This window comes from Clytia hemisphaerica, unplaced genomic scaffold (genome assembly GCF_902728285.1).
Source record: "Clytia hemisphaerica strain Z4C2 unplaced genomic scaffold, Clytia hemisphaerica genome assembly, whole genome shotgun sequence".
Classification (NCBI taxonomy): domain Eukaryota; kingdom Metazoa; phylum Cnidaria; class Hydrozoa; order Leptothecata; family Clytiidae; genus Clytia; species Clytia hemisphaerica.
In genome coordinates, this window is record NW_027104594.1 from 760,847 (window position 1) to 786,308 (window position 25,462).

The 25,462-nt window shown below is 34.8% G+C and overlaps 2 protein-coding genes and 1 long non-coding RNA gene across 3 annotated transcripts; 2 read left to right on the forward strand and 1 right to left on the reverse strand.

The window, feature by feature from the left end:
• On the reverse strand, positions 1-25,462 carry LOC136824001 (TNF receptor-associated factor 4-like). Its single transcript, XM_067080160.1, has 5 exons — positions 25,093-25,462; positions 24,794-24,935; positions 24,284-24,358; positions 803-877; positions 1-480 (listed from the first exon to the last, which is right to left on the reverse strand). Exons 1-5 carry the CDS (start codon positions 25,323-25,325, stop codon positions 178-180), a joined length of 828 nt encoding a protein of 275 aa, XP_066936261.1. The 5' UTR covers positions 25,326-25,462; the 3' UTR covers positions 1-177.
• On the forward strand, positions 4,639-5,717 carry LOC136824003 (uncharacterized). Its single transcript, XR_010849087.1, has 3 exons — positions 4,639-4,863; positions 5,081-5,156; positions 5,384-5,717. It is a non-coding gene; the product is annotated as an uncharacterized lncRNA (long non-coding RNA).
• LOC136823865 (uncharacterized) lies at positions 8,232-14,589 on the forward strand. The gene is made up of 6 exons (XM_067080021.1): positions 8,232-8,385; positions 8,817-9,117; positions 9,492-9,557; positions 10,299-10,492; positions 11,873-11,959; positions 13,210-14,589. Exons 2-6 carry the CDS (start codon positions 9,062-9,064, stop codon positions 14,241-14,243), a joined length of 1,437 nt encoding a protein of 478 aa, XP_066936122.1. The 5' UTR covers positions 8,232-8,385; positions 8,817-9,061; the 3' UTR covers positions 14,244-14,589.

The window sequence follows — 25,462 nt, forward strand, 5'->3', positions numbered from 1 at the left end:
AGGTTTTCAAACTAAATTTGGAAATTTTCCAACGCCCCCGTATTTCTAATCTTTATAAACTCTTCATACATTTACTCTAAAAAGAAGACGAAAACGTAATATATAATGACATTTGCACCAATTAATGACTAGAAAATTAATTCATTACAAATCTTATTGCAACACTATCATTCATAGTTATGTCCTTGAATAAGCCGTGCTCAAATGCTGACGGATTACCCACACAGAACCATTGTCATTAGCTTTAATAATTTGGTCTTTTGTTTTCAAGACCTGACCAAGTTCGGATTTCCCGATTTCGTTATCCCTTTCTTTCAACTGTTCAACGAATTCATTTTTCATTTGTTGAATTTCGAGATCTTTCGCTGTCAACTTTTGATCGAATTCTTTTTTCATTTTGAAAATCTCACGTTTCATTTCAAGAGACAAATGCATGTTGGCCGATTGTGCCATATGATTGTCCAGTTGTAATTTGGTGCCCTGAAACCAATCAATTTAAAGAATCTTAGCTTTTTAAATAATATAACAGTTTTTTAACCTCTATACTTTACCGTACTTACTTTAAACAATCCAAACGTTCCCTTAACACTCAAACGGGCCAAAATGACAAAAATCCGGATAGTGCTGCGGTACAGCTACTTTGAAAAATAAGACAAAATAAAGCTAACACTTTATCCACGAAAGACTCCTTGCAGAGTCCTTTTTAGCCGTCCAGCTTAGTTCGTCTCTCGAATTATTCGGAAATTTTCATTTCATTCCTTTGGAAATTGAAAAAAGCAGCTTTAACATAAGAAAAATTTACCTTAAAGTAGCATCCTGAGTCTTTGTATTCACAAGAGGAGATCATTGGACATATTGTATCCACGTGATTTGTTATCTAAAGAAGAATCCGTAAACTAAAATATTAGTACTAGTAATAACATGGTTTAGAGGGTGATTTGGGATTAATAACCCCGAGGTTCATTGAAAACATTTCAAAATAGCCCTATATTTTGAAGTGTTTTCAATGAAACGAGGGTTATTAATCCAAAGTCACCGGAGAATACCATGTTATTCCGCGTTAATTATATGGTCAAAAATAGAATTGAAGAACACTCAATCGCTATTCTTTTCGAAACTTATAAAAACATTCGAAACTATAAAACTAGGTCAGCGTGTTTCAAACACACTGTTGGCGATCGCTTATTTCCGACAAAATCAAGAAAGAACCTTCTGTAGTGTTCACTCAGAAATTTTTAATTTTCACTTTGCCCATTTTTTCGTTTAGTCGTAGAAGGGCAAGGTTGATGGCTTATTACCTTACACCCTCCGATGCGGATCTGTCTCTGATAAATTATGGCAAGATTAGAGCAGCTAGAGGGAATTATAAAGTCGAGTAAAATGGTCGTGTGAACCTTACCTCTCTAAATTTTTTTATCGTTGTTTTGTTACTAAGGCCGTGCAATTTCAATTCAGGACACTTATTTTACTATCAAAATCGTTGTAGTAAAAAACAAAATGTTTTACGCATGCGTTTTAAAACAGCTGTGAAATTATTGTCTCGCTTAAAGTAAATCAATTTAACAGCTCTAAGCATAATTTTTTTTTTTTTTTTTTTTTTCTTGTTCTCTTTTGCCACCAATAATCTGGTATATATCAGTATATATAATAAGTCTCTGAAGGTAAATATTTACATTTAAAAAAAAGAAGAGAAAAATCCTAAATATATCTAGAAAAAAAATAAGTTTTCGTTTTTTAAAGTGCGTGCGAACAGAATAGTGATCAGTAGACCACTAAGGGCGAAAAGCGGGCTCTGGGAAGAAACAACACTCCGTTACGGGGCCTATCCGCAGGTGAGGGTTGTTTCTCCCGAGATTACGATAATGTGGCATAATGAACATGGATAAATGAGACGAACATTGAAATGATAGGGGAATGACGTCATAAACCATACAAGTGTGATGAATACAATAGACTACTTAAGGCTGTTATATATTTTATTTGATCTGCAACTTTTGCCATTATTAGTCAGTACATAACAGATGATCAAAGCAAAAGTAAAGCGTAGACCCTAGAGAAAAAAGTTACACCTTGAGGAAGGTACGGTGGCCCACAAGGGTCAATGAATCTTTGCTTTTATCAAGAATCTTTGTTTTTTACTGAGAATCTTTGTTTTTACTAAGAATCTTTGTTTTTTACTAAGAATCTTTGTTTTTTTACTAAGAATCTTTGTTTTTACTAAGAATCTTTGTTTTTTACTAAGAATCTTTGTTTTTTTTTACTAAGAATCTTTGTTTTTACTAAGAATCTTTGATTTCACTAAGAATCTTTGATTTCACTAAGAATCTTTGATTTTTTACTAAGAATCTTTGATTTTTGCTAAGAATCTTTGTTTTTACTAAGAATCTTCGTTTTTACTAAGAATCTTTGTTTTTACTAAGAATCTTTGTTTTTTTCGCTTCGGCTGACGGTTAAACTGTTTCGGCACCCGGTAAACCTTACATCTTCATTTTGTGTATTTTACAGACCAATTTTTTTACTTTGCGCCTTTGAACGACGAGAGCAAAAGCCGAATAAGTTTTCGGTCTGTTTTATTTCTCTGCCTTATCTGTTCTTCCTTTCTCGAAAACAACAGAGGCACTGCTAAAAGGTGAGCACGTGCATGTCTACAGTCACAGGTAGTAGTTCATTTCTTGGATTTTCCTTGATACCTGATTTGTAGTTTACTGGAATTGAATGAATACTTACATATTATATGGGCTAGTGATAGATGATCGAATTTATTGTCTTGACAGACAGGAGGGGGCAAGTGAGCCTGGAAACCTGGCTTTGACCTGCTTTGACAATAAGAAGTAGGACCCTGCCGACGCACCGGACTTAACGAACACCGGACACGCGAAAGTCCGGTGTAAAATAAGAATTTTGTTTACCACCGGAAATCTTTACACCGGACTTAAGGAAGTCGGATGTCCGGTGTCGGAGAAGGATATTTTTTCCACCGGACAATCAAAACACCGGACATGACCAGTCCGGTGCGTCCGGTGTTTCTTAATTTTGTATTTCGTAAATGTCCGGCGTCCAAAATTCCATGTATGCAACACCGGACTGACACCGGACTTATTGCATCCGGTGTAGCGAAAGGATACTTTTTGCCACCGGACAAATACACCGGACAGTCCGGTGCGTCGGCAGGGTCCTTAAGAAGTTTGTTGAATCCTCGAAAGCATCCACCGAGGGCAAGGACATTTTTTAAAACATCTGTTCCCCAGCTATAGTTTGCCTGGAAAATTTGATCTGTTACCGTAAACCCAGATGACTTCGGCCACCCTCTGTTAACTTCGGCCGACTTTGAAGGGCTGTAACTTTTTATAGAATGAATGAATCACATTCATTTTTTCTACACGTTTGGCCACAATAAAGGTCTTTCGGATGGTACAATAGAAAAAACAAGAATATTTATTCCTCGCGAAAATGGGGCAAAAAACGGAAATCTTTGACCGTCTTTTTTGAAACCGTGATTATAAAAGATTGCAGAAAGATATCTGTAAAAATTTTACACAGCAGTGCTGCATATAGACCAATTGTAAAGTGTACGAAATCTTTTTGAAAAATGATGAATCTTTGACGAGCTATAACCCCTTAAAGTTGACCCTATTTTTTAGCTTATTTTGGATAATAAGTCTATGTTGACAACTTGAAATATTCATGTCAATCGATTAAGTTGTTAAACTATTGCACGATCTAATTAGAATGACGTCACATTTTGTAGATTTCCTGCGAGAGTTACTTCATGAAGTTCATTGACATGCAAATGAGTTCAAGGATATTTTTAAGGGCCTCTTTATATCACGATCGATAAAAGTGTGCGGGATGAAAGTTTAAAAGCTTGCTCTTTCATGTTCTTTCACAAGCATTAATTCAAGATGTATATTATAAGGCAACGTAAAAAGGGGAAGGAAAGATACGAGAATTTCCCGAAGAAGTATCATTTTAAGATACGTATATCCCTGCCTCATGCAAATAGCATTTCAGCTCTCCCCGCCTCTCGCGCCTCTCTGGGTGACCGCCTCTCTGGTTCCAACGAAGGAAATACCATATTACATCCCTGTCTCGTGCGAGTGTGTGTATGTGAGCTTTCCTATTTCCCTGTCTCACAACGAAGAGAATACGCATTACACCCCTTTCTCGCAACGAAAGGAATACACGTTGTACACCCCTTTCTCACAACGAAAGGAATACACGTTACACCCCTTTCTCAAAACGAAGGGAATACACGTTACACCCCTTTCTCGCAACGAAGGGAATACACATTACACCCCTTTCTCACAACTTCTCACAACGAAGGGAATACACATTACACCCCTTTCTCACAACTTCTCACAACGAAGGGAATACACATTACACCCCTTTCTCACAACTAAGGAAATACGCACCAATTTTTTTAGTTATTATGGATTTTCAATTTAGCAAGAACTAAGTTTCGCGAAAAGGGCCAAAATTCATGAAAATCACGAATTTACCGTTTTTAATTACTCCACGGAGTTTAATCCACCTAAGGCGGCGGACACGTAAGGTATTTTGATTTGATTTAAGTCAATGAATCCAGAGTTTCGCCGGTTCAGGGATTGTAAAAATCTTCTAGCGCCACATGATGGACATTTAAAAATGTTAGAAAAGGTTTTGAAACGCTGTTGTGTGCCAACCGTTTCATATTTGATCGGTATTAAATGTGGTTTTGCCGGTTGAAGATTAAAATAATTTGAGTATCTTGCTTTTCTTTCAAGATATTCCAAATCGACACATCGAATAATGGTACAGCTATCAAGTATCCCGGATTAAGAAGTCAACGCATCGTCATATTGGACGGCATACAATTAGGAAAAGGTATTTCGTTCTCGAATGTTTTCACCTGGTTTTATCGTCATCCTTTATACCATTTTAATATGTATCTTTCGTCTAGTAAAAAAATTCTGTCATGCACCCCTATTTTAGGCCGTTGACTACTAAATGACAAAAATTTATCCCAACATCTGCCAACATAGATAAAGTAAAGTTACATCTTCTAATTTACAGGATTTTGACATTAACATTTGCGTTCTAGGTAGTATCAATGACGAGTAGCGGAATATAATGACATAAAAAGGAGGGATACCGTGAAAGTGCAGAATAGTGTACAAGTAAGTACTCTCGGGTACCTAATGGCTGGGGGGCCGCTAATTAATTTTCCACTTAGGACAATTTTATAACCCCCACCCCGCTTATTAAGTTATGAGATAACATTAACTGTAAATTTCTTTATATGTCTAATAAATATTCGATGGATTTGGTTGTGCTTTCTATCTAAAGAGCTAACGTAATGAAGCCCTGAATATACCTATTTTTGTTCATTCGTTGTCTTTTGTAGGAACCACTGGATAAACCGATTATCGAGATCGTTCTCAGGTAGACATGACCCTTAATTGTCAACTTGACTAAAACACGGCAGGAAAATCATTTATTCAACATCGAAGCGCTAAGAATTATGCACCCGACTGTATCCAAGGAGATTTTATATGCAAATATTTTTATTATACCCCTATATCAGTGACCCGGTCAGCTCCACTTGATGGATAACCCGGTGAAAGAAATTACATAGAACCCAAATCATAGATCTTATTTATGGTCTTACCCCGGCCAACAATCGTTAGTTTTTTTAAGAATTCTTGGAATATTACTTGAAATTACTTTTTTCCTACTCGACGAAGTTAAAACTTATCACTTAGTGAGTTTTGGAGATCCTATAGTCAGACCCGGTGGGTTTCAAAACTTCACTGGGTCACTGAGAAAGGGGTGTACTATTATATGTGAAATATAAAAAATGTACGTCTATGTGTGTCAGTAAATGTCCGGGACAGTGTATATCATCCGTTTATGTCCAAATATACGAGCGGCTTTACAATAACCACAGAGTATCATCAAATTTTACACTTGCGTTTGATTTCCAGTTTAGTGAAATCGGAGAGGTCATGTCGCAGCTATTGGTGAATTGCACCCAATGGAGAGAAGATAAAAATTTCAATTGGGGAAAGAGAAAGATCCATTGAGTAATTCGGAACTTCCAAAAGGAGATAAACTTGAACGATTCGGGGGGAAATTATGAAAAGTTAACAAAAGTTTATCCCCCGCAACAATTTTTCCCCGACTTAATTAAACCCCAAATCTTCTTCCGCTATAACATATTTTGCAACCGAAATTTACTACTGCTATTTCCCGTGTTAGGTCCCACCGGGTTCTGTGATACAAGTGTGTAGGGTAGATTATTATGTTCTTCTGTTGCTCCCTTTTCCTTTTGACATGTAATCGTTACAGCTTCGGTAAAACAACAAACGCAAAGCAAATGCTTGCAGAATTTGTTTGTTCTTATAAACTTCGTTTCTTGACCCATCCTGATTCCAAAGAGGACAGGGCCTAAAAATGAAATCGGAAAAACGATTAATTAAAAAGCACGTTGTTACTTAACACGATCCCACCGAACCGGTTTACTGCCTAGTAATCGTAAAAATATACATGAACAATTAACGAGCCGTAATTACTAACAAACAGATATATTTTCATATATTTGATTTTGAGGCTGGCCGAAGTCATCTTTTGCTACTTTTTGGGCTTCTTCGGGTCATTACTTTCGAAGGAAATACTTTTAGGTTGTGAAATTTTAACACATTAATTTGAGGGACTTCAAGATGATGTATAAGAAGTTTCATACTCGTACGATCCATATTTATTGCAAACGAAAATAAAAATGGTCAAAAGTGGCCGAAGTCATCTGGGTTTACGGTACCTTAACATTGAAAAATCTGTTTCCTAGATCTAGACATCTGTTCCCCGTCCATCCAAAATCCAAAAATACACCATTCCCCCCGTAATTCAAATTTCGCCCCCGGAAATGTCCGCGCTCCACTGTGTGTACAAAAATTTTATAGGTGTAACCTGGCTCTCTCTATATCAGTATATCCGAAAAGAGTCAGAGCTAGACATGTAGACTTATTGGCAAAACATTGGGTAGCTTCAGGGACGTGCCCGCCCCTGCCTTGGCACATGCTTATTATAAAGCAGGGGGGGTCAACATTCATAATACCAACACATAGCCCGAAAACCTAACTTTTGACCTTTTGAACCAAGTTAACACCACCACCAAAATTGGTATTGATACCAACTTGAAAGATAACTCTTTTTTCTAAAAAAGGGTTTTTCTCATGGGTTTGGTATCTGGATGTTGACCCCCGCCCCCGTCTCCCTGTATTAAGGTGTACATCTCACTAGTCTGACATCAAAACAATCCGAATCCAGACGAAATGGAAACACCTCGGAAGGTTTAATTACGTCGAATCAATCAATATCCAATGCATTGGTTGATTATTGACTATCGAGTGTGAGGGTCTGGTGAATGTGAACCTGGTGGGCATAGGGGGGTTATGTTTTGCAAGTTGGAAAATTTTCATATAACACATAATTTAGGGGACATTGTTAATTATCTTGAATACTTCAAAATATGTTTTGATATCTAATTTTCATTAATTTCAGCTTGAAAATGTTTTGTCGAAAGTGTGGGACAAGAGAAAATTCGATTACAAAGAAATGTGATTCGTTCGTGTGCAATGATTCCCCAGTTTTAAATTTTGAGGAATTTACCAGGAGGAAAAACAAGGAACGACAATCAAGATTTACATCAAAAAACAAGAGAATGAAAAAGGACAACAACAGTGATGACGAAATGAAGAGCATCAATATATCAATCTTGAGAGAGCACGAACCTGGCAAATTTCGTCAAGTTCAAAGTAAAACCCAGTACCTCTGAACCCTGACCCTTAGAGGGACTGATTTTTGCTGAAAAGGTGACCCCTAGAGAGATTTTTTCCCGAAAGTTTTCTTTAATTTAAAAAAAAATTCTCAATTTTTCAAAAATTTTCTTACGTTTTGACTTTTCACTCTACTTTGATGCGAGTATGTGAAAAAACAAACCCTTAGAGAGACTGTCTTTGAATTTTTGTTGTTACGGTAACCTTAAGAGAGACTGTGAGAAAACCGAAATTGCTTGTTATCCTTATGAGAATTTGCTAAATAAACGAACTGAGGTAATTGCTAAATGTAGACATCGAAAAAAACATAAACTTCTGTCAGTTTCCGCAGACTGACATAATGACGTCAATTCGTTTAACTTGAAGACATTATATTGTATATATTTTTAAAACGGTTCATTCGCTGATGATTGACGATACACATAAGTCATGAAACTATTAGTACGAAAAAAGCTGTAGTTTTTTCTGTTTATCATCTATAACTGAGATAGAAATTTCTGCTTAAAAAGAAAAATCATGAGTGTAAGAAAAATCTAAAAATGTAAAAATAAAATATTTTGCGGCCGGCCGGGTGAGTTTTTTTTTCGTCACCCGCATTTCCGGAAACAACTTTTTTTTTTTGGCCTGGGATGTGGTTTCACTATTTGAAAATTTTGATTTTTGGGGCTTGGGAACAAGTTTTTATGCCAAAACAAGGCTAAAACTTTGGGGCAGCATGGATACCTCAAGGAATGGTCTGATTTGTCTGAAATTTGGTACATTTCCTCCTTGACTGACTATCATAGCACATAGGGTGATTTTTTCCATTTTTTTTAATTTGATATTTGAGGCCTGGGGGAGTTTTTCACAGCGTTGCTACGATTTAAAACTTGTATACCTATCACCTTAAGGTATCTTGAGTTGCTTTTGTATGATATTTACACATCTAAAACCAATGTATTGTTTTATGTTGATAATTCTGTTAGATTCTGATTTTCTCATTATGGTGTACATTTTTAATAGGTACCCGTATCCCCGTCAAATGCGGAAAGAATTGGACCTATGACCAGGTCAAAAGAGCAGCATTTGATAAACTTACGAGATATTGCCCTCAACACTTGGAAGGTAGTGCCGAGGATTACAAACTGACATATCGATCTGGCCAGATAGCAAGGAACCTGCCTGGCACAAATACTGAATTTTCCCTTAAATCCTACAAGGAAGACTTAGGTACACCAAGTTACAATGGTATCAACTTGTACCTGTTGATGTACAATACTTTTTCTGACTCGTCGCATGATGAAGAGAATTATGACGAAACAAGGTAATCACAGTTAAGGCTGGTATTGGTAATTTTTGGTTTGCCTTCATTTTACCGTATTTGGTTTTGGAGTAAGGTCCCTTGGTCGTGTAAAATAATTTTATTTGTCAAATCTACATTGTCAGAAGAGAACTGTATGAGGTCCTGTTGAGACAACTTGTTCATAGTGTGGAAAAGGAATCTACCCTTTTCTTTTTTGCAAAAACTTACCCTCGATACCCCCAAGAAATTAATTTTCAGAATCTTTCGTATTTAAAAAACAGTAGTGTAGTGCTTGAGTCCCCTACACAGCTGAATTATTGACTATGGACTTGATGTTAAGCATGAGAAGCTCAATCTGGGTTTGTGTACCAACAGCACCAACTTTCATTTTTTAGATCTAAAAATCAACTTAGTCAACCAAACAACCAATCCAGTCAATCAAACAAACGTTCCATGGAAATGTGAGTTTTCTATGTTAAATATGCCTTGCCTTGTTGACCATGTACAGGGTGTCTATTGGTGGGACCTTGAAAACCTTGAGAGCCTTGAAATTGAACCAAGCAACCTTGAGAACCTTGAAAAAGTATGATTTTGACTTTGGCTGAAAATATTCTATATCAGCCTAAATTAGCTTATTTAGAGGTTTTGGAACCAATTTTAGTATAGCCAAGGGTGCTCTCAGTCAAATTTTCATAGAAAATGTCCAAACAGATTTCCTTGGCTTCTCAAAATTTCTGGGTCAGACAAGGGGGGTATATTGCAGGGTACCAACCCATAGATGGTGATGGATGTCTATTACAAATTCTACTTAGTACAGGCATTTTTTCCTGGACTAATTTAGAATCTTTGAACTGCTATCAGACTTCCCAATGCTGCAAATAAATTTGCCTTTGCTTTGTTTTTTTTTTCATTTAGAGCACATTAATTGAAAAACTCTCTTTGTATCGATATTTTTGGATGCATCAACTGCTAAGTACCAGGTACTAATAGGTGGTGGGGGTCACTTTTCTTTTCCAAATTAGTTAGTACCAGGTACTAAGGGATGGTGGTATCAAAAGTTTTAGTAAAACCTGAAAAACGGAGTTAGTACACAGTGGGTTACTACCCTGCGGATGTACCCCCCTGGGTCAGATTGACCTGCTATCTAGCCAAAGGGTTAAGGTAGTGTTGGAATAGTATGTATTATTTTTCTTTTTGTTTAGATGTCAGAAATGCAGTCACTCTGTATTGCGTGGACACGACTGTTTGCACTGTGAACAAGATGCTCAGTATCAACAGAGCCTGAAACAAGATAAAGAAAAGGAAGACAAACGGCAACAGGAAAATTATGTAAACAGTGAAGAATATCCTGATGAACCGCTATCTCAAGCCTCATTAAGGGAACGTCGTCTCGCTGGTAGCTGATTTTCTTCCATATATTGAAAGTTTCTGTTTTTATATATAACTTATTCGGATTAAATTTCGCAAGATTAAATTTCGCTTTTTGCAAAATTAAAACTCGCGAAAACGCGTGGGTTCATCGATTCGCGAAATTAAATCCACACGAAATTTTTGAAACTACCATTTTTGCAAAAAAAGTTGTCAAAACCATGTAATTTTGGCAAAATATGTCCATTTTTTGGGTCAATCGGGAAATTAAATCCACGCGAAATTTCTGAAACTCTTGACTCGCGAAATTAAATCCAAAAAATTTCGCGACTTTTTTGGCTCGCGAAATTTAATCCGTATAAAGTATTAAAAGTTTCTGTTTCAAAATTTAACATAAATCCCTAATATTTTTTGTTCCCTGAAAGGTTTTCTCTCAAATTAACAAATATTTTTTTTCTGCATCGAATATTTCTTAGTTTTCGGTGACTCCTCATTATTGTTTATGATGTCATGTTGCCTCGTGTTATTATTCATTTTCGGATAATTAATATAGGTTGTGGTCTTTCTTTATCATTTTTCATGCTCTTGCAAACTGTACAAAAAATTTCAAAATTTTTTGACTATGATTTTTTGATGCCATAACTAAAAATGTCAGCAAAAAATGAGTTATTTCCTCCCACTGGCCTCAAAATAGGTCTTTAGTTATATTTGGGCTGCCTAACCTATGTATATTCTTAAAGGGTATGATTTTTCAAAAAAGATTCAATGTTTCAAAACTCTCGCAGTCCCCTTTTTAGCAAAGGAATTAATAAAAAAGTCAGATTGAAAAAAAAATTGCAAAGTGTCAGAAAATTTCGCGAGTCAGGCCATTCCTGGCCATTCGTGAAATTTTGTGCATTTTGTGGGAATTTAATTTCAGAAATTGGGAGTATCAATTTTTTTCAATGGAATTTATCATTAAAAAAGCCATTAAAATGAGTCAAAAATCTATACCCAAAATCTACTTATTTGGGTCAAAAACTAAAAAAAAATTGAAAATTTTGTTTGGTTGAAATTAATTTTCCATAATTAGCCTTAAAAAATTATTTATGCGAACTTAAGCAAAATTGGATTTTTATTTATTTATACTTTTTATTCTATTGTGAGATATCCTAATTTAAAGACCTTTGGAGACTGGGACTTGGTTGTTCAATTTGCAACCATAAAGTACTCAACTCAGGAGCAAGGTCAAAAGTTTTTCAAAAATTGTTTTAATGGCTTAAGCAACTGAAATTATATTTTCAATCAAATAACTTATAAAATCCTCTAATCTTTGCTGTCCCACAAAACTTTTGGGACAACCTTTTGAAAGGTTGAACTTTCAACAGTTTGTCTGAAAACACCATACCTGATTCTTCTATAATTTAAGCGATTGGTGATCACAGCTACAACAAAAGAGAAAATGAGCCACCACATGAAAACATCGAATCTAATCCAAATGCGACTAACGAAGAAGGTATTCTACGTCTTTATTCAATTTTCACTTACCATTGGTAGAGGTGTATAGTCTTACAGAGTGTCCCAAATAAAATATCACTCTTCACTTTCGAGCTAACTTGTAATATTGTTTTGGAGTGACATTTTGTTGTGGAAAATCATTTGCATGCAAAATTTCTTTGATATCTTGCTTTGTGAAGGCGGGATTACCTTCTTAAAATTTAGCTGGGGACTATTTTCGCTAGCCCCCCCTTGAAAAATGCTGGGGGCTGGACCCCTCTACATTCTATGAATGGCGAAAGCATGACTGTGTTAAAAACACATGGTTATATTTTGACGTTTAAAATAGCTTTACATGGGTGAAATACATTCAAAATCATATTTTTGGTGACTTTAAGTGTTTTCCTAGCATTTTCCTTTTAAATTACATTGAATAAAGCTGACCTGTAACTACTTGCCCTGTAACCTGTGCCCTGTGCCCTGCGTTTCAAACTAGCTGGTCATAAACTATTTTTGTTGTAATAATTATGAATAATTATGTGTATACATTACATTTGTTAGACCTCCTACCCTTCTGGGTTTTCAGTCTGAAACAAACAGCATAGAATGCAGAGGCGTCCAGCCCCCAGCATTTTTCGGGGGGGGGGGGCTAAGGCAAATAGCCCCGGCTAAATTTTAAAAACGTAGCCCCCACCTTCACAAAGCAAATTATTAAAGAAATTTTGCATGCAAATTCTCAAAAAATGTATTGACAAAAACTTTTTTTAAGAGGGGTCAATACCTTCCCCACAGCATAGATTTTTAACCTAATTTAAAATATTTGTAACCTATCAGCCCTGCCCCCAGTTCTATTACTCAACACTTAGCCCCCCCTAGCAAACTAGCCCCCAGTATTTTTAAAAAATACAACCCCCAATCAGGCAAAAATAGTTTATCCCCCCCCTAAGCTCAGGGGGGGTGCATTCTATGTAACAGACTGTACCAAGCTGGGTTATTTACACCAAGCTCTAAAATTAGAACTTCGTCTGGCCAAGGTAAATTTCTTTTCTAAAATTTTCAGCTTGGGTTCCTGGGCCAAGTTAAGCCTTTTTAAGGGAGATTCACCCCCTCCCTTATTCAGACACCCCCTTCTATATAACAAAGAAAAGTCTTGTTCAATTTCAACCAAACTTTGTACTCTTTATGGTTTTATAGTTATAAGCAAAACAAATTTGTAACTTTATCGAACCTATCTAATCATAATATAATTTTTATCCTACTACCCATCAGGATTGAATAACAGTGTAATGGAAGACGAAGTGGTAGTGAAAAGAAAAGTGAAATTGAATAGATTGAATATCAAAACTCAGCTGATTGAACTTTTCAGCGAGCCCAACATACTATGTAATGAGCTAGACGTTAAAATCATTGCCCCTAATGGGTGTGAAGAATTTGGAATTGGCATTGGTGTAACACGAGAAGCGTTTTGTTTATTTTTCGATGAATTGCTAATAAGTTCAACAGGAAGAGAGGAAAAGATACCAACCATCAGACATGATATGGGACGTGAGCAGTGGAACGCAATTGGCAAAATGCTTGTGTATCTCATAAAAAGGGATGTTGGCTACTTTCCTTTGCAGTTTTCACTGGTCTTTATGTCCTCATGCTTGTTTGGTGAGGAGCAGATTACATCAGATGTGTTATTGGCTTCATTCAAAAATTTTGTTGCTTTGGACGAAAAGGACTTAATTGAAAAGGTGGGGAAAGAAGATTTTGATGAAATCAAGGAAGATTTAATGCAAATGATGGATGACTATAACTCGAAGAGAGTTCCAACAGCTCAAAATGTTGACGAGCTTCTCATTGAAATAGCTCATGCCGAGCTAATTCAGAAACCTCGCTACATTGCCAACTGTCTTGGAGAAATCCTCATAAAATTCAAGAAGCTACCTCTTGATACAATTGATCATTTAAAAGCATTTTACAAAACAAGATCTCCAACTGTTCGTGGTACTATTAATTCGATTGTCACAGTTCAAGACACCGCTGAAAAAGTTAGAGTGTTTGTCTTCCTAACTAAATATTTAAAAACTTTATCTAAAAAAGATTTATCTTTATTTCTGAGATTCGTCACTGGTGGCGATCTTCTACCAGAAGCAATTACCATTGAATTCATTGATAATCAAGATCCCAGGATGCCAAGAGCCCAAACCTGCAGTTCAGTATTGATGTTGTCGACAGGGTACACCTTGCAAAGTGACCTGATGCAAGACTTTACCAATATACTTCAATTCCCAGGAACCTTTCGGTTTACAAATGGTTAAATACGGTCTATGAACTGATGAGCAACGTGAACTTTTTTGGTTGGTTTTATTTATTCTTATCAGTTGCTTAGTTCTTATTGGTTTCATTTATTCTTGTTGAACAAAATTAACCCTTTTAAGGTTTAGGTTTTATATTTAGCTTTTTGAAGGTCTTTTTAATTTTGTTATTCATTTTTGTTTTACTTATCATTTATTGCAATCAGCACTTTTAAGTGCTTCTTACCCTGAAGAGGTGGTATTTAAGTATATTCCAAAAATTCCGGCAACGGTCGGGACCTTTCTATACACTTATCTGCGTAGAAATAAGCTATAATAAAAAGTATTACCTCATTGGAAAGATGATTATCAGTTCAAAAAAAAAGGTAAAATTATTCAGAATGAAGATGAAAAATGAAGAAAAAAGGAAAGATACGCCTGTATTTTGACAAAAATATGAGACTTTGAAGGTTGTTTCCATGGTCCTACTCTTAGTTCCCATATAGCTCATTAGAGTTTGATCTGAAATTTTGTACACAGCCTTCACAAGGATTGATCTCGCTTTTTCAATTCAATGTTTTTGGTTTTTATTTTTTTATATTCATTTTGAATAATTTTTTCATTTATGTTAAACTTAAAATATTCTGCTTATTAAGATTATTTTTCCAATAATGAGATATTGCTTTTTAGTATAGCTTATTTCTTTGTGGAGTAGTGTATAAAAACGTGCCAAATAATTTTTTCATTTTTTAAGGTTAAAATCGGAGCTTTTGGAATATACTGAATTATTTTTAGGCGAGACCAATTTAATTTATTGTTCTACGGGCAGATGGTAAAACAAATATGGGTCGGTCGGTCGGGATAATAAAAATAATAATTTCGAATTCAAAAAAATACTAAAGCAAAGTTTCTCCCTGTTTTAACCCTTGCTTTTGATTACCGAAAATGTCTAAATGTCTAAGACGTTGATTAACTGGGTTAATTGATTGATAAATTGGAGTCGGTAAATATTCGTTCAGAAGTTTTCTTTTTTAAAAGATTAACAAAAGTGGTATTTTAGAATTAAAATGCCTATATTATTATTTTTTTCTTTCTGGCAAAGACAGGGTCGGTCGGGCCCGTAGAACAATAAATTAAATTGGTCTTGCCTTAAAAGCCAAAAAACGAAACTAAATGTTTTTAATATTTTTTAAATGTATATAGCCTTAAAAGCCAAAAAACGAAACTAAATGTTTTTAATATTTTTTAAATGTATATAGTATTATGTAGAGTATCATAGAGAAGCTGATAACAATGAAAGTATTGCATAACTATTGTATAAACTAAAATCTGTCTCAAAATATTCCGCATTGGAAACAATAAGCTGTCACATTTGATAGGACTGAATTAGAATACAATTTTGTGCTCGTTGAAAAGATATGCGTGAGTGGAACATTGTCATACAAAAACTTTACGAAACTTAGTCGCTCAGTGATAAACTTCAAGCTGTATTTTTTTTGACTGAGTAAATATTTTTGATTTTCAAATCTTTTTTATAACGTTTTTATATGTCAATGTTCCACTCATCAATATATTTTCAACGAGCACAAAATCGAATTCTATTTCAAATCCTATCAAAAGCTGCATGCAATTTGAACTAATCGAAACAAAAATCAAATTCTCCCAGGGGACAGTTAATTAAAGTTATTAGCTAAGTATGATGCAAATTAAAAATTGTGATGTTTTGGATGTTTTTTATTGTTTTTATTGTTTTTAGTCTTATTACAATTCTTCTTATAGAGATGTTTTTAATTTTGAGTTGCAAATAAAGCTGTTATTGTAACCATTATTTTTTATAGCTTTTTTATAATTTTTGTTTTAACTCTTATAATTTATGCTATATTTTCAATTGGTGCCTTTTGCTCTTGAGGCTCAAAAATTTGGAAATCAAAAGTGCTTTGTATCTCAGAGTTGAACCATTTTTCAGATCATGATCCCGACTTTTAATCACCCTAAAAAACATTTTTCCCCAGGCATGGTGTGAAATTTGGGGAAAATCCACCAATATGAAAATCTTAACAAGACCCCAATAACGCGTGGCTTTTTTTTTAACCCTTAGTTAAAGCAACGATGTAAAATAACGATGTAAAGATAACCAACTACCTCTAGAAGGCACTTGCTCCCAAGAGAGCAACCATTGTTTTCCTTTTGAAATCAACTCTCTATTAAAAAGCTGTGTGTGCAGTGCGTGTTATGCTTTTAGCTCGATTTCGACACACTTTTTGACATCCACTGAAATGATAGAAAATTTGTATTGCTATTTACTGCAGATTTTGAATTTAATTTAAAAAAATAAAGGTACCAATCTTTAGGAAAATTGAATACGGATCGGCCTGATACCACTTAAGCTTGATCTGGATTAAATGAAAAATATATCTGTGCTTTGAACTGCGATATCTCACGAATGAAAAGTGCATGAAGGTTGCCTGATACAAAATAAACAGATGAATGTTTATAGAACAACAATATCTAATTAAAAAATTCCTGCTGTCAGGCTGTAGGCTATAGGAAAATACACTTTTTCTAACCCAAATTTAGGAAAAATATACATCACGTTATCAATTCTGTCCTATAGAAGGTTGTGGATGAAGCAAATTTTTATTTAATTGCACTTTTTACGATGCAAAATGTCATTAATATTTTTACAACCATAACACGGATGTTTTTTAAGAATCAAGGCAAGTTGGATATCTATTATTTTTACATCGTTGGTTAAAGTACCCATATTAGTTTTGTTTTTGTTTATTTTTTGGTCTTAAACAATTTTGATATTTTGTTAATATTTTATCCAGTTTATACGATCCTCCAAGCTAGACATTAAAAAGTCTTTTGATTAACTTGAATGTTATTTTTCTCTATATGCTTTTATTTTATGATGTTTAAATATAAACCCACATGAAAATCCACTCTGCATCGCTGTGCAAGTCTATCATTTCATGTTATGATCGGTAGTAGGATGTCTAACAAAGTATCTTGATGAGGCTGATGCACTTTTACTTTCAGAGTTCAGTTTTAGCATTAATGATCTAACGTTTGGAATAAAAGTACTTTCTAACCATTACATGGATTAATTTATCTTTTTCAGGAAAATAATAAAAAATAAACATTAAAAGCGAAAATGAAATGCGTATATTGCAGAGCTGAATTATTGCAAGGATTGCACTGTCACAAATGTGGTAATAAAGTCCCATCAACACGTGAAGAGGAAAGCATTGCTGCCCTTTTTAAAGGCGGATACGAGTATGCAGAAATTTTGGAACATTTAAAACTTAATGGCATCGAAATTAGCCTTTCGACACTAAAGAGACGGCTCAGGGATCTAGGCCTTAGTCGGAACAATCGTTTAGTGAGTCAAAATGAATTGAGAAATGCAGTACAAATTGAAACAATGGGCCCGTGTTCTCAGATGGGTTATCGTTCAATGTGGCACCAATTAAGGATTTCCCGAGGTATTTTTGTGTCCCGCAATCGTGTAATGGAAATGGCGAAAGAAGTCGACCCAGAAGCTGTGAACCAACGTAGAACCCGAAAACTAAGAAGGAGAGTGTACAACTCTCTGGGTCCAAATGGTTGCTGGCATTTTGATGGATATGATAAGTTAAAGCCTTTTGGCTTCCCCATCCATGGATGCATAGATGGTTACAGTCGAAAGCTGATCTGGTTAAGGTTACTTCCATCGAACAATGATCCAATACGAATAGCTTCTATATTTGTAGATAAAATTCAGGAAAACGGATTTGTTCCCTTGCGTCTTCGAACGGATTGTGGTACAGAGAATGGAATTGCTGCCGCCATGCAGTCTTACTTAAGACGGAACCATGTTGATGACTTTTCTGGCATAAAAGCTCACATTTATGGAACATCACACAACAACCAACGAATAGAAGCATGGTGGTCGCAGCTACGAAAGTCGCAGACAGGTTATATGATTCAGTTTTTCCAAACACTTGTGGATGAAATCTACAATCCTGGAGATCCTCTTCATAAAGCTTGTGCATGGTATTGCTTCCACCCTTTAATCAAAAATAATCTCGAGGAGTTCATGGAGCATTGGAATTCTCATTACATTAGGAATTCCAACTTCTCAGAAGTAAATGGTCGGCCCAACTCACTTTATGTTTTTCCGAAGCATGGGAAAACAGACCAGAAAATTCCAGTGGACAACAATGACCTTCTAGAAATGGAATGGTATGTGAACAATTCGTTAGATGAAGATACCGAATTCGATTGTTATTTTGAATATTTTGATTACGTTCTGAGTGAATTAAACTTACATAGAGAATTAACCTGGAATGGTGCCAAGAATTTGTTCTTGACATTATTAGAGTACGGACTTCGAGAATAAGTTCAATATACATATTTCATATCTTTGTTTTTTGTCTTATACTCGTGGTTTTCTGATGAGGCTCTTTCAATTTCTTTCTGGAAATGAAAATACAGCATAATATCGGTCCATAAAAACTTGGTTGCTTTATTTGGATAATGGTCCAAAATTCATAATGGTAGATTTTGGAGGTTTCTCCAATTTTTTCGACTCCTTACTGGAGAAGAGAATTTTTTAGCGTAAAAAGTAGACATATCAGCATAAAATTTCTGATCGCTTGATGTATAATATGCAGGCCTCCCAGACGGCATAAAAAAAAGAAAAGCATAAAATTTCACTATTGGCATAATTTTTCAGAAAATAGCATAAGATATAAGTAACAAGCATAAACTAGCATAAAATTTCAAATTTCGTCTGTTTATTTTTTTTTATTTCCCTGCAGTGAGAGAAGAAAAAAATGTTCCTGCCACTTTTCCTGGTGTGTCGTAAAAGGCGACTAAAAGATATTTTGGGATTCAGGAGCTATAAAACTCTTCATTTTTAATTCTTTTCTGGACGGTACATGATCAAATATTTTTGATTTTATAGGAATACTAAATAAAATTGACATAAAATAGCATAATTTAAGACAAATTGGCATAAAATATCATAAAATAATGGAAATTTTGGCATAAAATTCATAAATGAATTTGGAAATTTCGTCTGGGAGGCCTGAATCTACTTTTTACGCTAAAAACAATTTCCTCTTCAGTAAGGGGTCGAAAAATTGGGGGAAACCCCAAAATCCACCATTATGAATTTTCGAGCATTATCCAAACATGAAGTTATAATAAAACAGGAGTTCAATCCATCTGTAATTGATCGTTAAAGGCTAATTCTTTCAGTTACATTTCTTTTGTAAATGAATTGAAAAGAAATTCTAAGCTCGCCTGATGAAATAACACTTTTTAAGAGAACTTAAGTTCTTGTTTGAATATTCTTAATTAGATTTGGAGGATTTCTACCCTTTCTATGACCTAAAATAAAATATTTTTTGTCTCCACAAAATGATTCCGTGTTCAGTTTTATTTCGTTAGATTTTTATTCTCCAGGACATTTTCCATAGCCAAAAAATGACATATTTCGTTATAAGCACATCCGAATTGGGCTATTCCATTTTTAAACCATACAGGGGTATTGACGAACTTTTCCAGGGGGTCTGAGCCTTGATTTTCCAAGGGGTTTTTGTTCCTTTTTCAGATTTTCCAAGGGGGTTATTGAAGGTTTCCAGGGGGTTCTCTCTTCATAAACTGACATCAATAGTTGTTTTCCAGCCCCTGTTTCCCGAAATTTCAATTTGATTGACGCAACCCCCTCACGCTCACTTTTACCTTACCGAGCCATAGTGAGCCATAGAGGTGATTCTACTTTTTCTGGGTAATTTACAGGGGAGCGTCCTTCGAGGAAATCACATTGTCATTTGGATATTTTAAGTGAGTTTTATTCTATTATTATTATTGGACATGTATATAACGATTTTATATTTAAATACGTGAAATGGGTGATTCAAAGAAAAAGATTTCAATAACGACAACTTTGAAGCGTCAACGTTAACTTAGTAAGTTAGTAAGGTATATTTTATCCTATACCGTATTACTTCCAATAAACGCCCTCTCGAATAAACGCCCTCTTTTTTAAAAAAAATATAAACGCCCCCCTCTTTTAAACGATTCCCCTTAGAGGGGGAATTTATTTAGATTCTATTTAAATTCTATTTAGATCAAGTAGCTCTGGGGAAAGTATTATATAAAGAAAGGCAAAGAATCTAGTTAAAATATGCCTTCTTTTAATATTCAGAGTAATTTTACCTCGTACTTTGTACTTATAATAGCAGTATTTACGCTAAACGAACCTAGGAGAGGCCAAATTTCATTCCAGACCCACCGTCTATTAGAGACCTGAGAGTAAAAATGTGACTAAGTCCGATTTTTGAGGACATTTTTTCCGTCTGAATATACCCGAAATCACCGTTTTGCAGATTTTCATTTGCTTTTTCTTAGTTTTTCCCACTAAAAAATTATTGATAACAATGCTCATTATTACCTTAAAGGTTCGTGCTAAATTCTATCCATCGGCACAAAATTTAAAATTTCAACTTTTTGCTTCACTTTTTTTACTGGAGAACAGTTACCTAACTTAGACCATGCTTAGACCAGCGGCCGAGGTAGTGAAATGTGTCGATTCGTAGGACATCGTTGAGATCAGGGTAAATTTTTGCTAATTTGTTGCTAATAGATAGCGGATTTTACAAAAAAAAATCGCCACTCTAACGTCCTGCAGTTGCCGAGTAAATCGATTTTTAGTTATTCGATTAAAGTTAAGGGATATATCACTTTTTAGGAACAGGAAAACGCCAACAATTTGCCCTGATCAGGGGTGCCCTACGAAAACCTGTTTCAAGACCTTTTTAGAATTTGGGACGACGGTCTATCTAGCCTTTCTTGGGAACCGCCAGTCGTCGCCACAGATATCTAGCCCGAAGGGCTAGATTTGCGGCTTTTATCAAAAAGTGAAGCTCATCTTCCGAAGGATTTCCTACCAGAGTCACGTGACTAAAATATGCAATTTCACCGGTTTGAGAGATGTGAAGTAGCGTTTGCCGCCTACGTTTTTTGATCTCGCGCTCCGAAAACAAGTAAAATGCTAGATCCTATCCATCGGCACGAAATTTAAAAAGTCAAATTTTTGCTTCACTGGAGAAAGCTTAAAGTTGCATATCTAGCCCTTCGGGCTTAGATATCTGTGGTCGTCGCTTTTGTGCTAGTCGGAAAGCTTTTCGGAGCTAGAACCCGACTAGTTATGTCGGCACATCAAAGGGCCACTTCCAAGCTCTCCGATCAGAGCTTTACCTTGAGTGGCCGCCGATACGCCATCGATCAGAATAACAAAGATTCTTAGTAAAAAACAAAGATTCTTATTAAAAAACAAAGATTCTTATTAAAAAACAAAGATTCTTATTAAAAACAAAGATTCTTAGTAAAATCAAAGATTCTTAGTAAAAACAAAGATTCTTACCAAAAATCAAAGATTCTTAGTAAAAACAAAGATTCTTAGTAAAAAACAAAGATTCTTATTAAAAAACAAAGATTCTTAGTAAAAACAAAGATTCTTAGTAAAATCAAAGATTCTTAGTAAAAACAAAGATTCTTACCAAAAATCAAAGATTCTTAGTAAAAACAAAGATTCTTAGTAAAAACAAAGATTCTTAGTAAAAACAAAGATTCTTAGTAAAAACAAAGATTCTTAGTAAAAAAACAAAGATTCTTACCAAAAATCAAAGATTCTTAGTAAAAACAAAGATTCTTAGTAAAAAAACAAAGATTCTTAGTAAAAAAACAAAGATTCTTAGTAAAAAAACAAAGATTCTTAGTATAAAAACAAAGATTCATTGACCCTTCTGGGCCACCGTAGGAAGGGGATGGGATGTAGCCTGAAAAAATTCTAAAATCTCTCCTATTCAGACAAAATGTAAGGAAACTAATGAGATTATAAAGGTAAGCGAGTCAAACATTTACTTTCGATTTCAAAAACGAGATTTGACTTGTATATCTACACTGTTAAAATCGCCCTCAGGCGATCGAAAACATTCGACTGACACTCTTATTTTGATTGGCTTAAAAATTTCGTACAATATTTTGTTAACCAATCAAAATATTTCTTTCAACCAATAGAAATTTTTGTTTACATCAGGGCGATTACAATCGTCCTTTACAAATCTAAGCTAAATGTAATCAACCATATAATTATGTCTGCAATTGTAGAATTATAAGATGTTATGAGATGGGATTCAATCCAAAAAATCCCTTGAAATACTAATCTTGTCTCACGAATAGACGTCTCCCCCCCACTAATTGTTAAAAGAAAAAAAATCCATCCCCACGCTCTTATTGAGACCCCCCCCCCGCTAATTTAAATTCTAATAATTCAATATTTTATTACAGTGTAGATAGACCTTAAACTTAATAAAATTTTCCTTTTTGTTAGTAAGTTGGTTCTTATTTACGTGTTCATTTGTTAAAGTTTCTTTTTTGTTTTTGAAATTGATATCAGTTAAACAAAATTCAAATTAACCCCCTCTTATTCTCTTATTAGAATTTAGAAAATTTTCCTACCCCCTGCTTATTCGGACCCCTCCCCTGTCTATTCGGGAGACAAGAGTAAGTTATTTCCACTGTTGTCGTTATTGAAGCAAATGTTCGATTTGCGTAAGGAGTCACTTTTACAGATTTTTCGAGTTTTTCAACCTCGGGTCTTTCGGGCATCTTAAAAATCGGAGTCAAGTAACACATTCATAATTGATATCTACGTGAGCGTGACCATTTAACAATCATTCAGAACATAAATAGTGACGATCTATTAAAATTAGTCGTTTGTTTCTTATAAAAAAAACGTTTAGAAACCAAAATTTCATGCTCTTGAAATACTTTTTCATATTCAAGACTTTGGGAGCAAAAAAAAACATATATCTCATCAAAAAATTGAGTAATTTGGCTAAGAACATTGATGTATGCTTATTAATAGTAATTCTTATAGATAAACATGCGTTTTTTGAGCCAACAAAATTGTTTTGAAAAAATCTACTTGAGCCATGTTTTACCTATGATTGTACCCTACTTTCATGGATTTTTGAAAGTCGGGCTCCGTCACATTCGAGGGTTTATAGTTATGCATCTTTGTGCAAAAAATCATAAAGAATCAAAGAGCCAATCTCGAGAAAAGCTAATACCTAAGAAATTGATAATGTGCTTATAAAAAATATAGACTTTGGCCAGTTTCTCTATAAAAACACGCTAAGCAACAGAAATTTCCTGTCTAAACACACATATTCTTCAAAAGTAAGCCCTCATGAGCAAAAAAAACATCCATCTCATAAAAAAATTGAGTAATTTGACTAAGACCATTGATGTATGCTTATTAATAGTGATTCTTATAAACAAACATGCATTTTTAAAGCCAACAAAATTTTTTTGCAAAGATCTGCTTGAGCCATCTTTTACCTACGATGGTACCCTACTTTCATGCAAAAAATCAGAAAAAATTAATGATCCAATTAATGATAGTTTTTTAGTCGTTTTTTGGCCCAAATTTGCCCCAAAATCTTTTTTTTTCGAAAATCGGGCTCCGTCACATTCGAGGGTTTATAGTTACACATCTTTGTGAAAAAAATCAGAAAAAACTAATGAGCCAATCTCGAGAATAGCTGGTAACGAACGCACTAACTAACTTACTAACATGGGTTAATTTATAGGACAACCACCGGGGTAAGTCCAAAAATACGAAAAATTTAGGGGCCCCTTAAAAATAAAAGTTTGCTAACTAGAAAAATTAAGGTTCATCATAATCAACCGAGTTAATTAACTCGAACGATAACGGTAACCACAAAAAAATCGAATTATTATAAATCTTCTAAAATGACGTCATACCTCTCAAGTTATGACGTCACAAATAGGTAACTAGGGTTTACCAAACTCGGGCTTTTTTTAACTCGGGTTTTCAGGGCCTCACAAAAAGTTATCCCGAAAGTTTTCATGGTTTGTATTCATATATCAAGGCCAAAAAAACCCGAGTTACGAAGTCATAACTTTAAGGTTTTTTAAGGTCTTTTAAATCGTGTTTTCCAGGCCTCTCTGATATCACACAAATGATAACAAATCGTTCTTACGTTTTTACGGAGGACGAATTCTCCACAATCTAATTCACAAGAAACGGTCACAAAACCGCAAGTTTTCAGGTGAACCTAAAACAATGATAAAGGATTGTTATTATCTATTGCAAAATGAAATTGACCCTCAATAAGAAAATTGGACGAAAGCTCAAGTATGGAAGGGGTTTACTACCTCATTTATAGATTAACCTCCTCTACCCCTAGGCTCTTCCCCTTTGAATCAAAATCATTATAAATACCATCAAGTAGATTCTCCCCCCCCTCCCTCCAAGGTGATATGGTTTCACTTCATAAATTGGCCCCAATGAGAGAATAAGTTAAAGTATCCAATTTAGTAAAAATTTGCGTAAAGTGGAGGGTCTTATGATTTTAACACAGTGCCAGCCAGATCACAAAACTAGAAATTTGCTGTAGTTTTTGATTATTTTTCTAGAACAGCCATCCCCACCTTTGAAAACTTCTTCTTTCTTCGTACAGATGATATCAAATGAAATAATACCTACAAACCTCTTTCTCTCTGAGCTCATTTTGCCACGTACATCCATCAACAAAATTTGGACATCGAATTTTCAAACTGAGTATTTCTCTTTTTTTACCCACATCAGGAAAAACTTGAATCTCTTGCCAATCTTTGGGGCATCTTCCGGGACTAGAATAAAATGATTAACATAAAAAATTCTCCAATGCAATTAATTTGAGCTGTAGATTCTTTGCTTAACGAAAAAAATTCAGAGAAGACACAAGAAAATGACGACTAACAAAAATATAAAAAATTTCGACGTGAACTGGCTACTGTTCGCACTTACTTCTGAAGATGAAATTCCCCAATACATTTTTCACAAAATCGATGCCCACATTTCACGGCTTGTACTGGTTCTCGCAAAACCAAAAGACATATTGCACAAGTGATGTCATCTCTGTTGATTTCTTTGGCGTTCTGTACAGAATTTTCTTCTGTTGCTTGAGATACTTCAGATTTTTCGTCTTCCCAGATGAATGTCACATCAAAACCATACTCTTCTGGTTTACAAGCTGCCATATTGTTTAAAAATCTAACTTTAAGCTACCAATTTACTTTTAGAACTAAAAACACTGATGATGATTATTAAATCGAAACATGTATGAAAAATAAAAATTAACATGCTTGGTCAAGTTTACCGACTATGCCTTCACTAC

Bases quoted from the DNA above. Each gene is read 5' to 3' on its own strand.
- LOC136823865 (XM_067080021.1), top strand. From the start codon at position 9,062: ATGTACAATACTTTTTCTGACTCGTCGCATGATGAAGAGAATTATGAC. The intron at 9,118-9,491 runs GTAATCACAGTT...TTCATTTTTTAG, and splicing joins GAGAATTATGACGAAACAAG to ATCTAAAAATCAACTTAGTC. The intron at 9,558-10,298 runs GTGAGTTTTCTA...CTTTTTGTTTAG, and splicing joins AACAAACGTTCCATGGAAAT to ATGTCAGAAATGCAGTCACT.
- LOC136824001 (XM_067080160.1), bottom strand. From the start codon at position 25,325: ATGGCAGCTTGTAAACCAGAAGAGTATGGTTTTGATGTGACATTCATC. The intron at 878-24,283 runs GTAAGAACGATT...ATTCTTCTTTAG, and splicing joins AATTCGTCCTCCGTAAAAAC to ATAACAAATCACGTGGATAC. The intron at 481-802 runs GTAAATTTTTCT...GATTGGTTTCAG, and splicing joins ACTCAGGATGCTACTTTAAG to GGCACCAAATTACAACTGGA.